The 16,540-nt window shown below is 40.1% G+C and overlaps 1 protein-coding gene across 1 annotated transcript; it reads right to left on the bottom strand.

Annotated features, from left to right (window-relative positions):
- Window positions 1-2,120: 2,120 nt before the first annotated feature.
- Window positions 2,121-11,312, bottom strand: LOC112542441 (vomeronasal type-2 receptor 26-like). Its single transcript, XM_088144034.1, has 5 exons — window positions 11,094-11,312; window positions 10,021-10,854; window positions 8,582-8,809; window positions 7,195-7,441; window positions 2,121-3,022 (listed from the first exon to the last, which is right to left on the bottom strand). Exons 1-5 carry the CDS (start codon window positions 11,310-11,312, stop codon window positions 2,121-2,123), a joined length of 2,430 nt encoding a protein of 809 aa, XP_088000160.1.
- Between the last annotated feature and the right edge of the window lie 5,228 nt (window positions 11,313-16,540).

Genomic DNA, 16,540 nt, shown 5'->3' with positions numbered 1-16,540 from the left:
TCCTGTAAAAAAACTGTTCATTTCCCCCATGATTGGAGGAATATTCTCCAGATGAACAGCCAGGATTCAACTGGAAAGCCACGGAAGTTCATAACAAACTTCTAGCTACTGAATTAATTTCAAAGTGAATTTCTGAAGCATCCTTTAGCCTTAAAGTGGTAGGTCCTATTGTCTTTTACAGGGAATTGCCACATTGAAAGGAGAAGTCAATCAAGTTTATAAAGGCAGAGCAGATGATTACCTCACCAGAGTTCTTCATTCTTCAAAACAGTGAGGAAAAACAATCTGTTTTTCCTGGTATTGCACAGAGAGTTTTCAGCTTATTCTCAGGGTGCAATTAGTGCACATTTTCTAACAACCCAAACCAAAGGGTTCCAAGGGGGAAGAAGTGATCAAAACAGATGAGTAACTTTTGAAGAATGTTTCCCATGAGATTTGCCTTAACTTGAAATCTTTGCTAAGCAACAGAACCGCTAGAAGTTCAAGGTGGCTCCTATCCTGAGCACTCTTGATTGGATAAATTTTATAGAGATTCCCAGAATATGTTGAAAGTTTTCTGAATATGCTATAAATGCTGGAAGCTGTAACGAAAAGTAAAGAAATGGAGATATTCACTGACATTTACACTGATTTCCAAATCCCATGCATTTAGGCCTGCCAGAATTGGTCTGTAACAGTGTGATTACACACTAGATGGTAGCAGTGCACAAAAGCCAAAGGGATCTGGCACCAATTCTTCAGTAGAAACAAAAAGAGAGACAGAGACCTCTAGAAAGGATTTATAGTCCTAACTACCGACCCATGAAGACTAAAAACTCAGTGAGGAACAGATCTCTACTGATATTGATTGACTTCTCAAGATGAAATCTACATTCATTCAGTTAGAAAAGTCAAATTGTAGAACAAATCCCATCTAACCCCTATGGTTGAGTTTCTTCACCCTCTTCTTATCCAACTTATTGATGACTCTAGTCACTTTAAATATGTATGTGTGTGTGTATGTGCAGCTGGATAGTGAATGGTTTGAGCACTGCCCTTTGACATGGGAGACCAGGGTTTGAATCCTGGCTGGAATGGACAAGAGAACCTGGAATTGATGGAATGCTACTACAACAGTTGACCTAATGAGTGGGGATATATAAAACATATGAGGGAACTATGGGTGGACAGAAAACGTTCATTCACACTAACTGAGAAACAGCTAGTTACCCAATGATTCAACATAGTAAAGAGGAAGCTGCCCTCACAACTTGAGACAGACCAACTACACATTACATTCCAGACTCAAGAAGACCAAGAAGAACAAATAGATGTGCTGCCAACACCTGAAGTTGGAATGTCACTGCCACTCCTTCCAATACAGAGCACAGCAGCTGGTATGAGGCATAAGATCATGGATAAACTAGTTACAGTCAACCCTTGAGACCGATTATCAAGCTTTCCTCTTATGTCAGGGCTGCTGTGCCTAATTTAGGGGCTTCACCATCATTAACTCAAGAAATGAGATCTGAGAAGGCTGGCAGTTTCTTTAAACTCTTCATTTTTAAAAGGCACTGTGATCCTTGTTTTGTGCAATCCAGCTGAATCTCCTTCACGTTCCTCATGATGCCTCATGTGTGAAAACTACCTTCTGAAAATCCCCAGTTCTCCAAATTGATGTTGAAAACATGTCTGCTTGCTTTTATCCTTGAATAGAAATCTGATTATTATTTCTTTACTCTCAACTGCTCTAGAGCTGTGTTCACCCACATATCTTGGCTAAATGAATTAATCCATTATCTGAGGATTAGATCAGGACCTGGGGACCTGTCTATTATATAAGGACAAGACATTAACAAAAAGAATTTGAATCAAAGGACAAACCAAGCTCCAAAATAATGAAATTTAACAAGAAACAATCTTAATATCTTGTGAGAAAGCAGCTGCTAGTTCAACAATTGATTTAGGCACTGAGTGCAAAATTTCTGTGCAAAATTTCTTCTGCTTGTGCCTGTCCCCTTCTGTTATTTCAAACATGATGAGAATGGAACATGTGACCTTTCAAGAACCTCTCAAAGTTGCAATCTCAAAAGACCTACCTCACGATGCTGCTGACAAAGACAACGCAAAGACAAGACGGTTTAAATAATTCTCTTTATTAGATGCTCCTTTTTGTTCAGGTCAGGCCTCACCATGATGATGTAGCATTTGGGAAAAAAGACACAAGCCAGGAGCCCAGCATTGGAGGCCAGGATGGAGAAGACTTCCACAGCCACCATGTACTTCCCCTTGGTGCTCATGTAGGCAGGGACAAAGGACACCCACACACTGCAAAACACCAGCATGCTGAACGTGATGGATCTGGTTTCCTGGAAGCTGTCTGGTAACTTCCTGGCCAGGAAAGCTGCAACAAAGCTGACCAGAGCCAGGAAGCCCATAAAAGACAAGACACAATAAAACATGACAACTGACCCTTCATTGCATTCCACAATGATTACAGTCATTATGGAGTGCATGTTGATGTCTGGGAAGGGGGGAGAGATTCCCAGCCAGACAGCACAAAGTGTGGCTTGAATAAAGGAACATGAGAAAACAACAGAAAAGGCCAGTTTTTTTCCCACCCATGTCCTCATCCTTGATCCTGGCTTGGTGGCCATGAAAGCGAGAACCACAGTGATGGTTTTGGCCAACATACAAGAAACCGCCACTGAGAAGATGATCCCAAAAGCAGTCTTTCGAAGGAGACAGGTCACCTTCCTGGGTCTCCCAATGAAGAGAAGAGAACAAAGGAAGGAGAGGAGGAGGGAGATGAGGAGGGTAAAAGAGAGGCTGCAGTTGTTGGCCTTGACGATGGGAGTGTCTTGGTACTTCAGGAAGATTCCTAGCACAGAAGCTGTGGTGAAAGAAAGCACGAGGGCTGAAGTGGCCAAACCAGTCCCCAAAGTCTCTTCATAGGACAGGTAACTTAAATCCTTGAGAAGGCACGAATCTTGATCATTATTGGCATATTGATCTTCTGGGCACTGGAAGCAGTCATCCATATCTAGGAAAGCAAATAGACATAGTTCAGTTAAGATACATGGGAACTTTTCTAATAATAAAAATAATAGTGATAATAGTTATTATTATGCAAACAATATATCAAGCAAAGTTGGTATGAATTGCTTTTTGAAAGTAATGTCAAAAGATGCAGTTTTATAACAACCAGCACATATTTACCAAAGCCATAATGTCTTATGTGCCATACTACAGAATCACAACTAGGTGTTTGGAATTTAACTTCCTTAGCTTTTTCCTCTTAAACTAAAGAAAGTTTGACAGAATGAGATAAAGAAGAACAGGGTAGATTAACCCATTTTTTGTTGAGGGCTGGAACATTTGGGGGCAGAGGGGACTATTTATTTACTTTATAGTCCATCATCATAGACCCTTAGCAACTCAAAAATAAGAAAAAATATGATAACATAATCTTTATAATTTAAAAGAGGAATACATATGGACCCCAAAACAGTACCTAGCATCAGACCCTAAATACCCTCTGGAAAAATTCCATTCTTAGGTGTTTCTGGAAGGTAGATAATGTTGGACCCCATCAAACCTCCCATGGGAGGCCCATATGGAGGACCAATGCAATTACAGAAAAACAGCATCTCCCGACTTCTGGCTTCCCACAAATGGGACACAGTGAGCTGCTTCCCCCAAGATTAAAGTGGGCAGTCTTGGGCTTCAGGGTTTAGGGATCATGGTCTAGAGAAAACTTTCTTTAAGTTTTGCGAGCAACTGTGGCTGGCATCTTCAGAGGCAAGGGGGTCTGCTATGCAGCCTGCAAGCAACTGAGGAGGGACTGACTGGGCTCCTGTCTTTACAACCAGGTGTCCTGACTTCAGATTGGCCTTTAGCCAAGGTGGTTTCTGATCGCTGCAACAGAGACCAGCCATGAATGTCTATGCTAGTATAAGATTAAAGTTGCATTTTCCTGCTGTGTTGGGAATACTTTAAAATGTATATAGAGTCAAAGTGTAAAGAAGAGCCAAAAGCAACATTATACAGTCATCTGAAAAAGGAAGTACACTCCCTTTGAGTTCTATGGTTTTATGTATCAGGACATAATAAAAATCATCATAAAAATCGTCCTTAGCAGTTCTCAAAGGTAGGTAAATACGACCTGAGATGAACAACAACACATGATATATTACACCATCTCATCATTTATTTTACAAAAAGGAAGCCAAAATGGAGAAGCCATGTGTGAAAAACTAGGTACACCTTATGATTGAATACATTGTAGAACCACTTTTAGCAGCAATAACTTGAAGTAATCATTTTCTGTATTACTTTATCAGCCTCTCACATCATTGTGGAGGAATTTTGGCCCACTCTTCTTTACAACGTTGCTTCAGTTCGTTGAGGTTTGCGGGCATTTGTTTATGCACAGCTCTCTTGTGGTCCCGCCACAGCATTTCAATCTGGTTGAGGTCTGGACTTTGACTGGGCCATTGCAACACCTTGATTCTTTTCTTTTTCAGCCATTCTGTTGTAGATTTGCTGGTGTGCTTGGGATCATTGTCCTGTTGCATGACCCAAGGTCAGCCAAGCTTTAGCTGTCGGACAGATGGTCTCATACAGTATTTGACTGTAGAATACTTTGGTACAGAGAGGAGTTCATGGTCGACTCAATGACTACAAGGTGCCCAGGTCCTGTGGCTCCAAAACAAGCCGACATCATCACCCCTCCATCACCATGCTTGACAGTTGGTATGAGATGTTTGTGCTGATATGCTGTGTTTGGTTTTCGCCAAACTTGGCACTATGCATTATGGCCAAACACCTCCACTTTGGTCTCATTTGTCCAAAGGACAGCATTCCAGAATTCTTGTGATTTGTTCAGATGCAACTTTGCAAACCTAAGCCATGCTGCCATGTTCTTTTTAGAGAGAAGAGGCTTTTTCCTGGCAACCCTTCCAAACAAACCATACTTGTTCAGTCTTTTTCTACTGGTACTGTCATGAACTTGAACATTTAACATGCTAACCAAGGCCTGTAGAGCTGGGATGTAACTCTTGGATTTTATGCAATTTCTCTGGGCATCACATGGCCTAACCTTGGGGTGAATTTGCTGGGACATCCTCTCCTGGGAAGATTGGCAACTGTCTTGAATGTTTTCCACTTCTGAATCATCTTCCTCACGGTAGAATGATAGACTTTAAATGGTTTGGAAATGGCCTTATAACCCTTCCCACTTTGAAGGGCAGCAACAATTGCTTCTCTAAGATCATTGCCGATATCTTTACTCTTTGGCATTGTGTTAACACACACCTCAATGCTCAAGACTAGCAAACTCCTAAAACTTTGGATGTTATAAAGGTAGGCACTTGCTGATGATCAACTGATCAAGGGCATTTGATTAGCAGCACCTGGCTGCTACTTAGTCTCTTCCTACCTATGGAAGCAGTAAGGGTGTACTTAGTTTTTCACACATGGCTTCTCCATTCTGGCTTTATTTTTGTAAAAGAAATGATGACATGGTGTAATATGTCATGTGTTATTGTTCATCTGAGGTTGTATTTACCTACTTTTGAAAACTGCTAAGGACCAGATGGTTTTTATTATGTCCTGAAATGGTAAACCATAGAACTCAAAGGGGGTGTACTTTCTTTTTCACATGACTGTATATAAGTAATATGAAAACATGATATATGTATGAAAATATGAACAAATAAGAAATCTATTGTATAAAAAACATTTTAATGTTTTAATTGTTTAAAAAACATTTATACATTTAATAATAACCCCCTTTATCTCATTAAAATGTGTAATTCAGCTGGTGTCTAGATCCCTTGGGCAACCTCAACACTGAGGGAAATTTCCTAGAAATTCAATACGGCATGGTAAAGACAGATTTTTAAAAATTATTTTAAAAAATTAATTATACACCATAACTAAAGCTATTTCTGCCAGTTGATAGCATGTGGCATTTAAAGCTAAGGCTCCACTTTATACCCTCTTGGATTCAAAACCTGAACCCTCTTTTCCGTAGAGAAATGATAAGCTTGCTTTCTGATTCCCACAATTCAATCTAAATGGCAGTTGCCTGTTGAGATTCTTTTCATCCTGGCCCTTGAAAGTTTAATCTAATCCTCCAAAAGTCATCTATGCATGAAGGGCTCTGGAAGAAAAAAAAGTCAATATTTGGGTGGGGGGAGACTGCATGTAATTCTAGGGCTGCATTTTCTGCACAGCACATATTTAATGCAGAACAGCCTATAAGGAAGATTAGAATGTGCTGACTATGCACCAATCTTTTCCAATTACATGTCAAACCTGGAACCCAAGGGAGGCAGACTCAGCGTCTTTTATGGAAATCTTTGGCAGACAGCAAGATAAAATAGTTAGGTGTTCTTGAGCCATCCTTTCAGCAAAACCTGCCTTTTTTCCTCATAAACCTGGGGGGAATTCACCTAGCTGAGAGGAAAAAATTGAATGTGGCTGTCTCAAAATATGCAGAAGAATAAATAATATTTTTAGCCTATTTCTCTGTAAGACTTAATTCAGTGTACAATTTTGCAAATCTGTAGGTAATGATTACAGAAGATTTAAATTATTTATTTCATTTCTGAGCAAAAATTAGTAACCTCACATGGAATTTTAAGATTTCTTGGATAATGGAGAGTTTAAACTTATTACTTTCTAGATAAGCATGAACATCAATTCTGGGGCACATTCCTAAAAGGAGTTAGTAATATAAGAGAAACTTACATTCTTATTAGGTTGCTTATTAAAAATTTCTTAGCATATTTTTATTTGATTAAAGTTTTTTTAAAAGAATAGGATGGATTTCTAAATTTGGGATGAATTTGGGAATTTGGAACAATTTGTAAAAATGTCCAAATCTTTAATTTGAATTAAAAAAAAGGGTGGGTAAGAAATCTAGTTCTTTGAGACTGCCTTTGTAACAAAAAATGTAGCTGATTCAGGATTCAAAATATAGGAAAATGAGGGGAAAAAGATTAAGATGATGATTACTCGATAGAAAGATGGCTGGAAGGCAGAATTGTATGTTTTCTTTCTTATTCCTTTTCTCTCTTTCTCTGACTTTGTATCTCATTTTTGTTTGCTTTATATAATGTTACTATATTGAAAACCATAAACAAATAAATAAACAAATAAATATGTGTGCAAATGTTCAAATGCTTTCTCCCTTGCAATTTCTCTTACCTGTCTGGTTTGAAATCTTCCCTGCTGGACACGGAGTGCAATCGTAGCAACAAAATGGTTCCCCATCAATTTTGGTCTTTCTGTAACCAGAATGGCATTTATCACTGCACAGGGAAAGAGGTTGCACCTTCCACAAGTGAAAGAAGAGGATGGTAAGGCATTCAGAAAACAAGCTTTCAAACTCAGAATCTGCAGAGTTTAGAGATGGGTAGCAGTGAGAGATGAAACTGGGTCCACCAACAAAACCCTGAGATACACAGGAGAAAATACTGACAACTGGATTCACTTGTGTGACATGAAGAGACAAAGGTGAGGAAGGCAACAGGGAGAATGGAAATTGTGCACGCCCTCTGAACTATCTATCAGCAATATTCAAGAAAGCTTCTGCCCTTTTAAGAGCATACCTGGCTATAAGAACACAACCTTGTCTAAAGCTGTGCCTAGAACTAGTCAAAGCAGTTGCAGAAAGCACATCTCTGAGGCAAACTCAAATTCTGACCAATGCAGGGGATAAAATCTCTTCTTTTCATGTACATGAAGTCATAAACTAAGAATAAAATGCAGGAATTCTTTAGCGCATGAGTGGAGAATGCCGTCTCTCCCCCCTCCCCACATTTACTTAAGATTAATATTGCCTTTTTTTTTTGGTCATTTTAATATTTCCTGGTATACTTTGGCCTACTAATTCTGCCTATGGATATGGAAATTTTAATTTCTTTATTTCTTTGATTTTGATAGCAGCCCATTGCAATACATGACTCTGGGTGGCTTTTAAAGGGATGAGTAGAAACAGCACCTTTAAAGTATCCCATTCTTTGTTAAAAATGCAGAAATGGGCACAGACATAAATCTGTGATAATTTTCAGAAGTCAAAATACCTACAGAAATGGCTGCTTTTGCCCTTTATGCTTAAGGAAACGATGCAGTATTGTTTGATTTATTAGGTCCCAGATGTGGCAAGGGAGGAATACTAAAAGAGGACCTGAGCGGTTTGTTCACTTTAGAAATTTACAACCAAGCAATATTGCATATCATAGAGATAGATGGAGCACAAAGGGCATGAGGAATCTTCACTGTGTTCTAGAATCTGGAATCTGAGGAGGCTGTTTTTCAACTTTTCTCCAGCAAAGAACATTTAAAATGCTCTCAAACAGTTCAGGCTCTCCTCCTACAATGTTTACAGGAGAAAAGGGATATAGGAGTAATGTACTAGATTTTTTCCAGGTGTTTTTTATTTTTGTAAGCCTTAGGTCAAAATTTGATTGAAAACAAAAAACTAGAAGTGTTACTTGATGAGAAACAATGCTATTTCCTTTCCCTGAAGGTCCAGCTACATGGCAACACTGGGAAAAGAAGTAAACTAGACATCGAATGATAGGAGCTCTACCTGATTGAACCAACTGGGCCAGACAATGTCATCATCAGAAACAGACAGCTGCTTGCCAGGAGGTGCCCACGGGTCGATCGTTCCAACTTTGACTCTAGCAAAGGATTTGTTTGGAAATGTAACCCAGTTCATAATATCAAATCCCACAAGGAATTCCTGATTTGAGTCAAAAGAAATCCTTTCCCCAGCACTGTTATTAAATGATACACTTCTCAGAAAGTGGTGGAGCTAAATACAAGACAGGGAAAAAAGGTCATATGATGGAAACCAACTTCTTCATATCAGAATCTATAATTATGTGGGCTGATATGATGTATGATATGTAATGAGGTTTCTGTGTGTGTTTAAAGGAATCTTATAATGCTATTAATAGGAATATTAAGTAGAAGTTCAGTATTGCCGCATTCTCTATAATGATTAACTGTGTACATGCCTGAAATATTGTACAATTTATGCCTGAATTTAGAAGTAGTTTTTAGCTTGTAGTATGAGGAGGAGGAGGAGGAGGAGGAGGAGGAGGAGGAGGAGGAGGAGAAGAAGAAGAAGAAGAAGAAGAAGAAGAAGAAGAAGAAGAAGAAGAAGAAGAAGAAGAAGAAGAAGAAGAAGAAGAAGAAGGAGGAGGAGGAGGAGGAGGAGGAGGAGGAGGAGGAGGAGGAGGGCAGGGGGAGGGGAAGGGGAAGGGGAAGGGGAGGGGAGGGGAGGGGGAGGGGGAGGGGGAAGAAGAGAAGAAGAGAGAGAGAGGAAAAAAGAAAAAGAAGAAAAAAGAGAGAGAGAGAGAGAGAGAGAACATGGCCATACCAGAGTGTTGTATTTGTATTATAACCAAGAAATCTAATTTAAATATATATACTGGTTGCATCACAGCCTTTGAAAATGAAAACAGAAGGAAATAGCAATACATTAATCTTTCTTCCAACCCAGTGAAATTGGGAGGTTGAATTGTTCCCATATTCCTTGACCAAAACTCGGGTATTGGGTAACAAGATAAATTCAAAACTAGCTACATCGGGATTTAAAAGGTTCAGCAGGAGCAAAACAAGGTTGCATTCATTTATGCTCCATTAGTGCAGGGAGAACTTCAAGACTAATATACATCAAAGCAAAGAAGATGTACAATCACCCTTATCCAGGTATAGCCAGACATAGGTGATCCTGGACAATGGAACATAAAAAGCTATAACTCATTGGTTTCATGGAAACAATCACATCAACTCTAGAATAAATGTGTCTAGAATAAACTGGATGTGGATGCTATGAGCACTACAGAGCTAACAGGAGAGATGTCTCTCCTTATTCAGTGATAAGAACACCCATAATACCCAGCACACATAGTCATGTTCTTTCTACTTGGAAATTCATGGAATTGTGGTCCATTCCCTCTGTCAGGGACCAGTTTCAGGAAGGGTGGATGTTCCACATTATCCTTCTCAAGGGCTTACCTTCCATGGCAGATTCTGTCTCTGCTTCAGTCCTTGCTTGCTTAGAGATGAATACAGGGCATGTAAAGCATGTGCCACAGCATAGATAGCATTGTAGATACTGTAGCTGTGGGCAGTCATTCCCATTTCAAACACAGTCACTGGGAGGTTCTCCAGTTTCTCCTCCCCAGTGCAGATGATCTCATCCTCTCTTTCTTGCATGGAGGTTGGGAGCAAACAATCAAATGTCTCCTGCCAGAATTGGGTTAGAAACCCATCTTCCTTATCTAAAGTGGGGTTCCTCATCTGAACAAAATTCTGGAAGCCTAGAACCTCCTTTGTATGAATTGCAAGGGATATAACCCCCTGTATGATACTAATATCCCAATTTCTTTGAAGGAGAACAGATGAGAAATCGGTATCTGCGGACATAATCCAGAGCTTTGTGTTATATGTTACGTCCTCGAATTCTGAAAGTTTAAGTAAAGCCCTTAAATTAAGAAGACTTCGAAATTCACTATGAAAGAATATAACTTTTGCTCTGCTGTTGAAGGCACGTGTCAATATTTGCTTGGTCCCATCCACTTTTTCAGAGTTGCCGCTGAAATATCCACTAGGCATTTCTTCAACAAACTCAAAGCAGATACCCCTTTTGGAAAACATGGGAAGCACTTTCCGAAAGAGCACTTCTGCAGCGTTGCCAATGTTAATGCAAAACACTCCAATCCATGTCCAACCAAAATGCAACAAGAGCTGGAGAGTCGCACGACACTGACGCTCGGCATTGGGGAACATCCAGTGGAAAAGATGAGCTTGTCCTTGGAGATCTGTCTCTGGAGCAGAGTTGTATGCAAACTGAAGAAAAGGGAGGGGACAGGAAAGGTTAAGACCTAGAGGAAATCAAGTTACTGGTTTGTATTGCGCAGATATTCTCTTGCCACTTGAAGATTTCTCTACCTAAATAGAATGTAGGTTGAGTAACCCAGATTTTCCTCCTAAGAGGTTTGCTCGGTAAATGTTTATGAATACACATTTTTCGTAAGGAAGTAATTACAATGGAAGTAGAAGAGCAAGGGTTTAAGGACACTGCTTACCTGCGCAAGCTTGTGGTAGGCCAGGATGTTTGCCATGTCAAGAAGTTGCATTGAATTTGGTCCCGTAATAGCTGCTACCAGCTCATTCTGGAAATCACATTTATAGTTAGGGATAAATTGGTCTGATGTAGAGAGAAGCTCCATTGCAGCAGCATAAGTATATCTTTCAGTGAAATGGTTATCATAGATGTTGAAGCCTAGAGTCACATTGGGTAACATCTTTGGATTGCCATTAATCTCCTTTACAGCAAAAGCCAAGGCTAAAATATGTTGGTAGGTCTGAGTCAATAATCTGAAATGAAATTAACAAATCATAACTACCATCAGAGGGAGATGATGTGATATCATGAGTAGAAAATGTATTTCCTAATAAAATCATCCTTTAATAGTTGTAGGGCAAAGAGAGAAAGCATGGAACTTCCCCAAGCTGAAGTGCTCTGTAGCTATTGTTACACATTCTCTATTAATTAATCTGCACACTATCAAACATTAGGATAGTACAATGAATGATGCAACCATCAGAAAAGATGGGGATTTTTACATGAAATACTGGTTTGTGCATTACATAAACTTTGGATACTAAGTAAGAGTGGCATATAATTTTAGAAGAACATGAACAATGCGGTGTCAGGGAGTGTGAATGTATCAAGCTCCTTACACTTCTCCAACAATAAAGTCCTGAAAGCTATAGCTTGTGAAGGTGATCTCTGTGACAGCAAGGAAAGCTTGAGGAATGATGCCACCAATAATGAAGTCTCCTGGTTGATAATATTGAGGAAGATGCTGCTTTAGCTCATCATGTGTGCATTTTAGAAAGTGAACTTTGCAAAGACTTTCAGGGAACAAGACCATTAGGAATGCTAAAAATATTGCCATCCTACATACAATTATTTCTGTAACTTTCTCAAGCTCCAAACAGGCAGCAAAGATTACACTATCATACCCTAAGGGGATAGAACAGCATGTCTCTGTATTGCCCCAACTCTGAACATCGCTGGTTATATTTAAAGCTTCTATCCGTCTTGATCAATAGCTCCTTGTTACTGTCAATGAGCCTGCAAGGGGATGGAAAAGCAATGGAGAAATCCCAGGTAATGTGATTAGTTGTCCTGCAATTGAGATTAGCATTTTTATCACTGGGGAGAAGAAAATATGTTTACTGCTTCAAATAGATTCTTGGGCATATTCCCAAGAGATAGAAGTAAACATGAAGCTGTCATTACCTACTAATTTTCTATGTAACTTTGAAGAAAGAATTTTTTCTCACTTGATGCTCTTGCTTTGATTTGATGATCAAAGATTATTTGAATCACCCCATTAAAAGTGTTTTGACTTAAAGTGGGGACTTGGAATTGAGAAATTAGAAGAGGATGGCTGCTAAACAAACTCTATCAAAACCAACCTGTGGGTTCAATGGTTTTTCAGCTGTTTCTGAGGTTCTGACAGATAATGTAGAAGGTTGCAACTTTACCTTTAGATATGGAGAATGATACAGGGAGGTTGATTAGTATGAGTTGCTCTCTGAAACTGAGATAAATAGATAATCCATAAATGTAACTCATCTCACTAAACACTCATCCTATTCAAAATCTTTTGGAGTGTAAAGCTTAAGTTGCTTCACTTTCTCATTTACCACTTCTTGAATGGGGTGATGCACCCACCTTAAGTTGTCTTCTTGCATAGTGAAATGTTCCTGTGGTGAAGGTAACCCTTGCTATCCTTTCATGCCAGCAGGACTTAGACATTCTACTGGAGCCAAAGCATTGAGATCTATTGCTAGAGATTCTAGCAGTGCTGAAGACAAGAACTCCCCTCTGACATTGACAGAATTAGCCAATTAAAGGGACCCTGTGCCCTGCTGCACCCCCTGCCAGGAACTTTGACACAGAAGTTAATGTCATTTGATTCCAGCCAGATTGAAGATCCACAGCTCAAAGGTTCAACTTCAGAGATCTGAGAGGCTAGCTGAAAGGCATGTGAGTGACAACAGGACAGTAGAGTCTGAAGCTAACGTTTGGTGACCCTCAGTTATGAGCTGGGTGGAAGCTCAGCATGGTTTACTTATGGGGTTCAGTCCCTTGGCACAGCAAAGCATGTGACTTCCTTAGAAAACCACATTTATATTTCTGGATCTTACACATTCCTCTCTAGAAGCTCTTCAAAAGCTTGGTTCTTAATTACATGGGTCTACTCTTTGAGATAAAGACTCCATCAATGAACTGGGGGATTTGTACCAGGGTTGCCTCAAATTCTGTGAATCTTACCTTTTGAAAATCCCCAACTATCACAGCCTGCTTTGAAAAATGCTTTACTAACTGCAGCTGCTTTGACTAAGAATGCATACAGCTGCCTTTTTACCTTCAACCACTGCACCAAGTGAAACTATATGTAGCTCTAACTCCATATATTATGGAAAGAATTACAAATGCTCATAAAATACTCTTTACAACAATGCTTAAAACTGCTGCCATGCTTGCTTCAAGAGGAATTCCTGGGAGACTCTCCAGCTTCTCTCCAGCTTAATTCACTCCTTTTATTCAATTCTCCTTTTCATTCCAATCTAACCTCATCATGTTGATGCAGCATTTGGGGGAAAAGACACAAGCCAGGAAAATCTCCACAGCAACCACGTATGTCCCTTTGGTGCTGCTATAGGCAGGGACAAAGGACAACCACACAGTGCAGAACACCAGTATGCTGGCCTGATGAATTTGTCTTCCTGGAAGGTGTCTGGTAACTTCCTGGGTAGGAAGGCAACAATAAAACTGGCAATAGCCTGGAAGCCCATAAAAGAGGAAATGTGGTTTTCTCCTTGGTAGTTCCTTGGTTAGGGTATTGTTTTCTGCTTGATTGTTTGTCTGCTGTTAAGCCCTGCTTGTCTGGGTGTAGCCTGCCTGAGAGGATATGTTCTGATCCTTTGGTTTCTTCCTTAGCTTTTTTATTGTCTGTTGTGAATGGTGTGTAAATGTGGTTTATTTCTATGTCTCTATCGATGGCTGATTTGTTTGGATGCCATCAGCTTGTAAATCATATTGTAATGAATAAAAGGAAATAATACAAAACCAGCTCAGAGTAAATGTTTACTGGCATTATACTGACGGATAACTGGAAGCTCGAATATTTCCAGAAATGAAATCCAAAATGCTAATTCAGAGTAGACAGAAGAAACAGCATGGGACAGCCCAATCTAACCCTTTCCTCTGCACATATGCATGAGGCAGGAACCCCAGAAAAACTGAGTCAGAACAGAGATTAGTTCTTCTCATGGGAAAGAAAAAAAAAAGAGCTATGGGCTCAAATATTGGAAGGGATCAGTTAAACAAGAATTATTTACAACTTATGCTGTTTCAACAACAGTTATGGTGAGAGGTCCTGCAGTACTGCGCTCAAGAGATTACCCTCCATGAGTTTCATGCAAGACGTTTCCACATCAGCACTGATCCTGGCTTGTGTAAGGCTGAGTATAGGGCATGCAAAGCATGGGCGACAGCATAGACAGCATTGTAGACACAGTATCTGTGGACAGTCATGCTTGCTTCAAAAGGAATTCCGGGAGAGTCTCCAGCTTCTTCTCTCCAGTGCAGATGTTCTCCTCCACTGTCTCAGTGGTAATGTTTGGAAGCAGACCATTAAATGCTGCCAAATAGCTTAGATTGGATTGCCAAATAGACAGCACCCTGGAGGAAATTAATGCTCCAGCTTCTCTGAAACAAAGCAGATGTGAAATCCAAATCAGCTATTATCATCCAGACCTTGGTGTCCCCCCCCCCCCCCCGCTGTATTATCATAGCCTGAGAGTTTGAGTAACACTGACAAAAATGTTATACTCTGAAAGTCTCCATGACAGATCACTGTATAAGCTGTGCTGTCCCAGGCTAGGCTTATTTTTGCAAGGGTAGCTTCCCAAACCACATCAAGTTCTCTTATCCTCCCACTGGAGAATTTTCAATGAAGTCAAAACAGATGCCGTGCTGTGAATGGAAAGGTAATACTTCCTGGAGCCATAATTCTGTTTGACTGCCAATACCCATATAAAATACTCCAATTCATGTTCCTTTGAAATGTAGTAATAGCTGGAGAATCCCATGATACTGATAATCAGCATTTGGAAACATCTAGTAGAAAGAAACTGGTTGGTTGGGACTATTTGTCTCTGGAGCAGAAGTATAGGCAAGGTAAGCAAATTCAAGAGTAATAGAAGAAGGAAAGTAAGAGAACACAAGAGTTAGTTCCACAAGAAATTATGGTTTAGACTTTTTTCTTTTTCAATAAATCACTTTATACATTATGCTGGTTGCACAAGGCTTTCTTCCCAAGGTCACGCACAGAGGTTTCCTTGCAAGTCCTGGGGAAGAAGGCCTCGCATGACCAGCAGCTGCCTTGCGAAGGGCCAAGCCGGACATGCCTCATCAACAGCAGAAGCAAGAAGATGGTGAAGGGCAGCTGGGGCAGCAGAGTGCAGGACAGTGAGGGTGGCTGGGCTGGGCTGGGCTGGGCCAGGCTGTGGTGGCTGTGGCTTTGCGCATCATGCAGCTGTGGTTCTGAGGCTACTTGCCACCCCATTAAGCAGGGTGCAGCTGTGGTTCTGAGGCTACTTGCCACCCCATGAAGCAGGGTGCAGGGTGGCCAAAAGTCAGAGATGGGGAGGAATAGGCAGTTTGGGGGAGTTGAATGGGAGACAGTCTTGGAGGAACAAGGGTTTGGGGCTGGGAAGGACCAAGCCTGGAATGGCTTGGATTGGGGTGAGTCCTCGGTTAATGGCTGATGGGATTTGGTTAAAGACAGCAGTGGGGAGTGCCTGGATTGTGGTTGCTAAGTGATATGGTCGCCAGACTTTGAGCTTTGTGACTGCATAGCTTAGTGAGAAAAATTCTGGTCCCAGAACTGGATATAATATTTAAAACAATTTTCACTTCCACAAGCATATATAATATCTGTATGGTGTTACAAGAATTGCTTCCATAATTTGAAAGCACACTGTTTTCTTGTTTAAAAAAAATCAAAGAGAAGTATTTGGAATAAACTTCCAATCAAAAGCATTTCCTTCATGATAGGATTCTAAACTCTGCATCTAAGCAAGTTATTTCCCTACTTTATATTGACCCAAAATGTTGAAGGATGAATTTTGCCTTTGCACTTTATACACTCATTACTTTATTTCTATATGTACTTTAATGGTCCTCTTCCTATATTAATGCTACAGTTATTTCTCCTCTAATATAATGGTCAGTAGTAACAGGCTCGTGAATTGAAAGAGAAAAATATGTGGGTAGAGATTTCCCACCCCATTGAAAGAATTAGCAATCAGGAATATCATTTGTTTTCTGATTATTATTGGGACAGATACTTCATAGGGTCCTAAAATATCCACCTCCTTACATGAGTTCAACAATCATCTCTTCCAAGGGATGTCTTCTAAATGTGATCTCCTCAAAAGCCACAATGTT

The sequence above is a fragment of the Python bivittatus genome, unplaced genomic scaffold (genome assembly GCF_059951505.1).
Source record: "Python bivittatus isolate LINGU-HERP-01145 unplaced genomic scaffold, Pbiv_v1 ctg000430_np1212, whole genome shotgun sequence".
Lineage (NCBI taxonomy): Eukaryota > Metazoa > Chordata > Lepidosauria > Squamata > Pythonidae > Python > Python bivittatus.
Note: the sequence above shows the minus strand (reverse complement) of the source record. Positions and strands in the feature narration are given on the sequence as shown.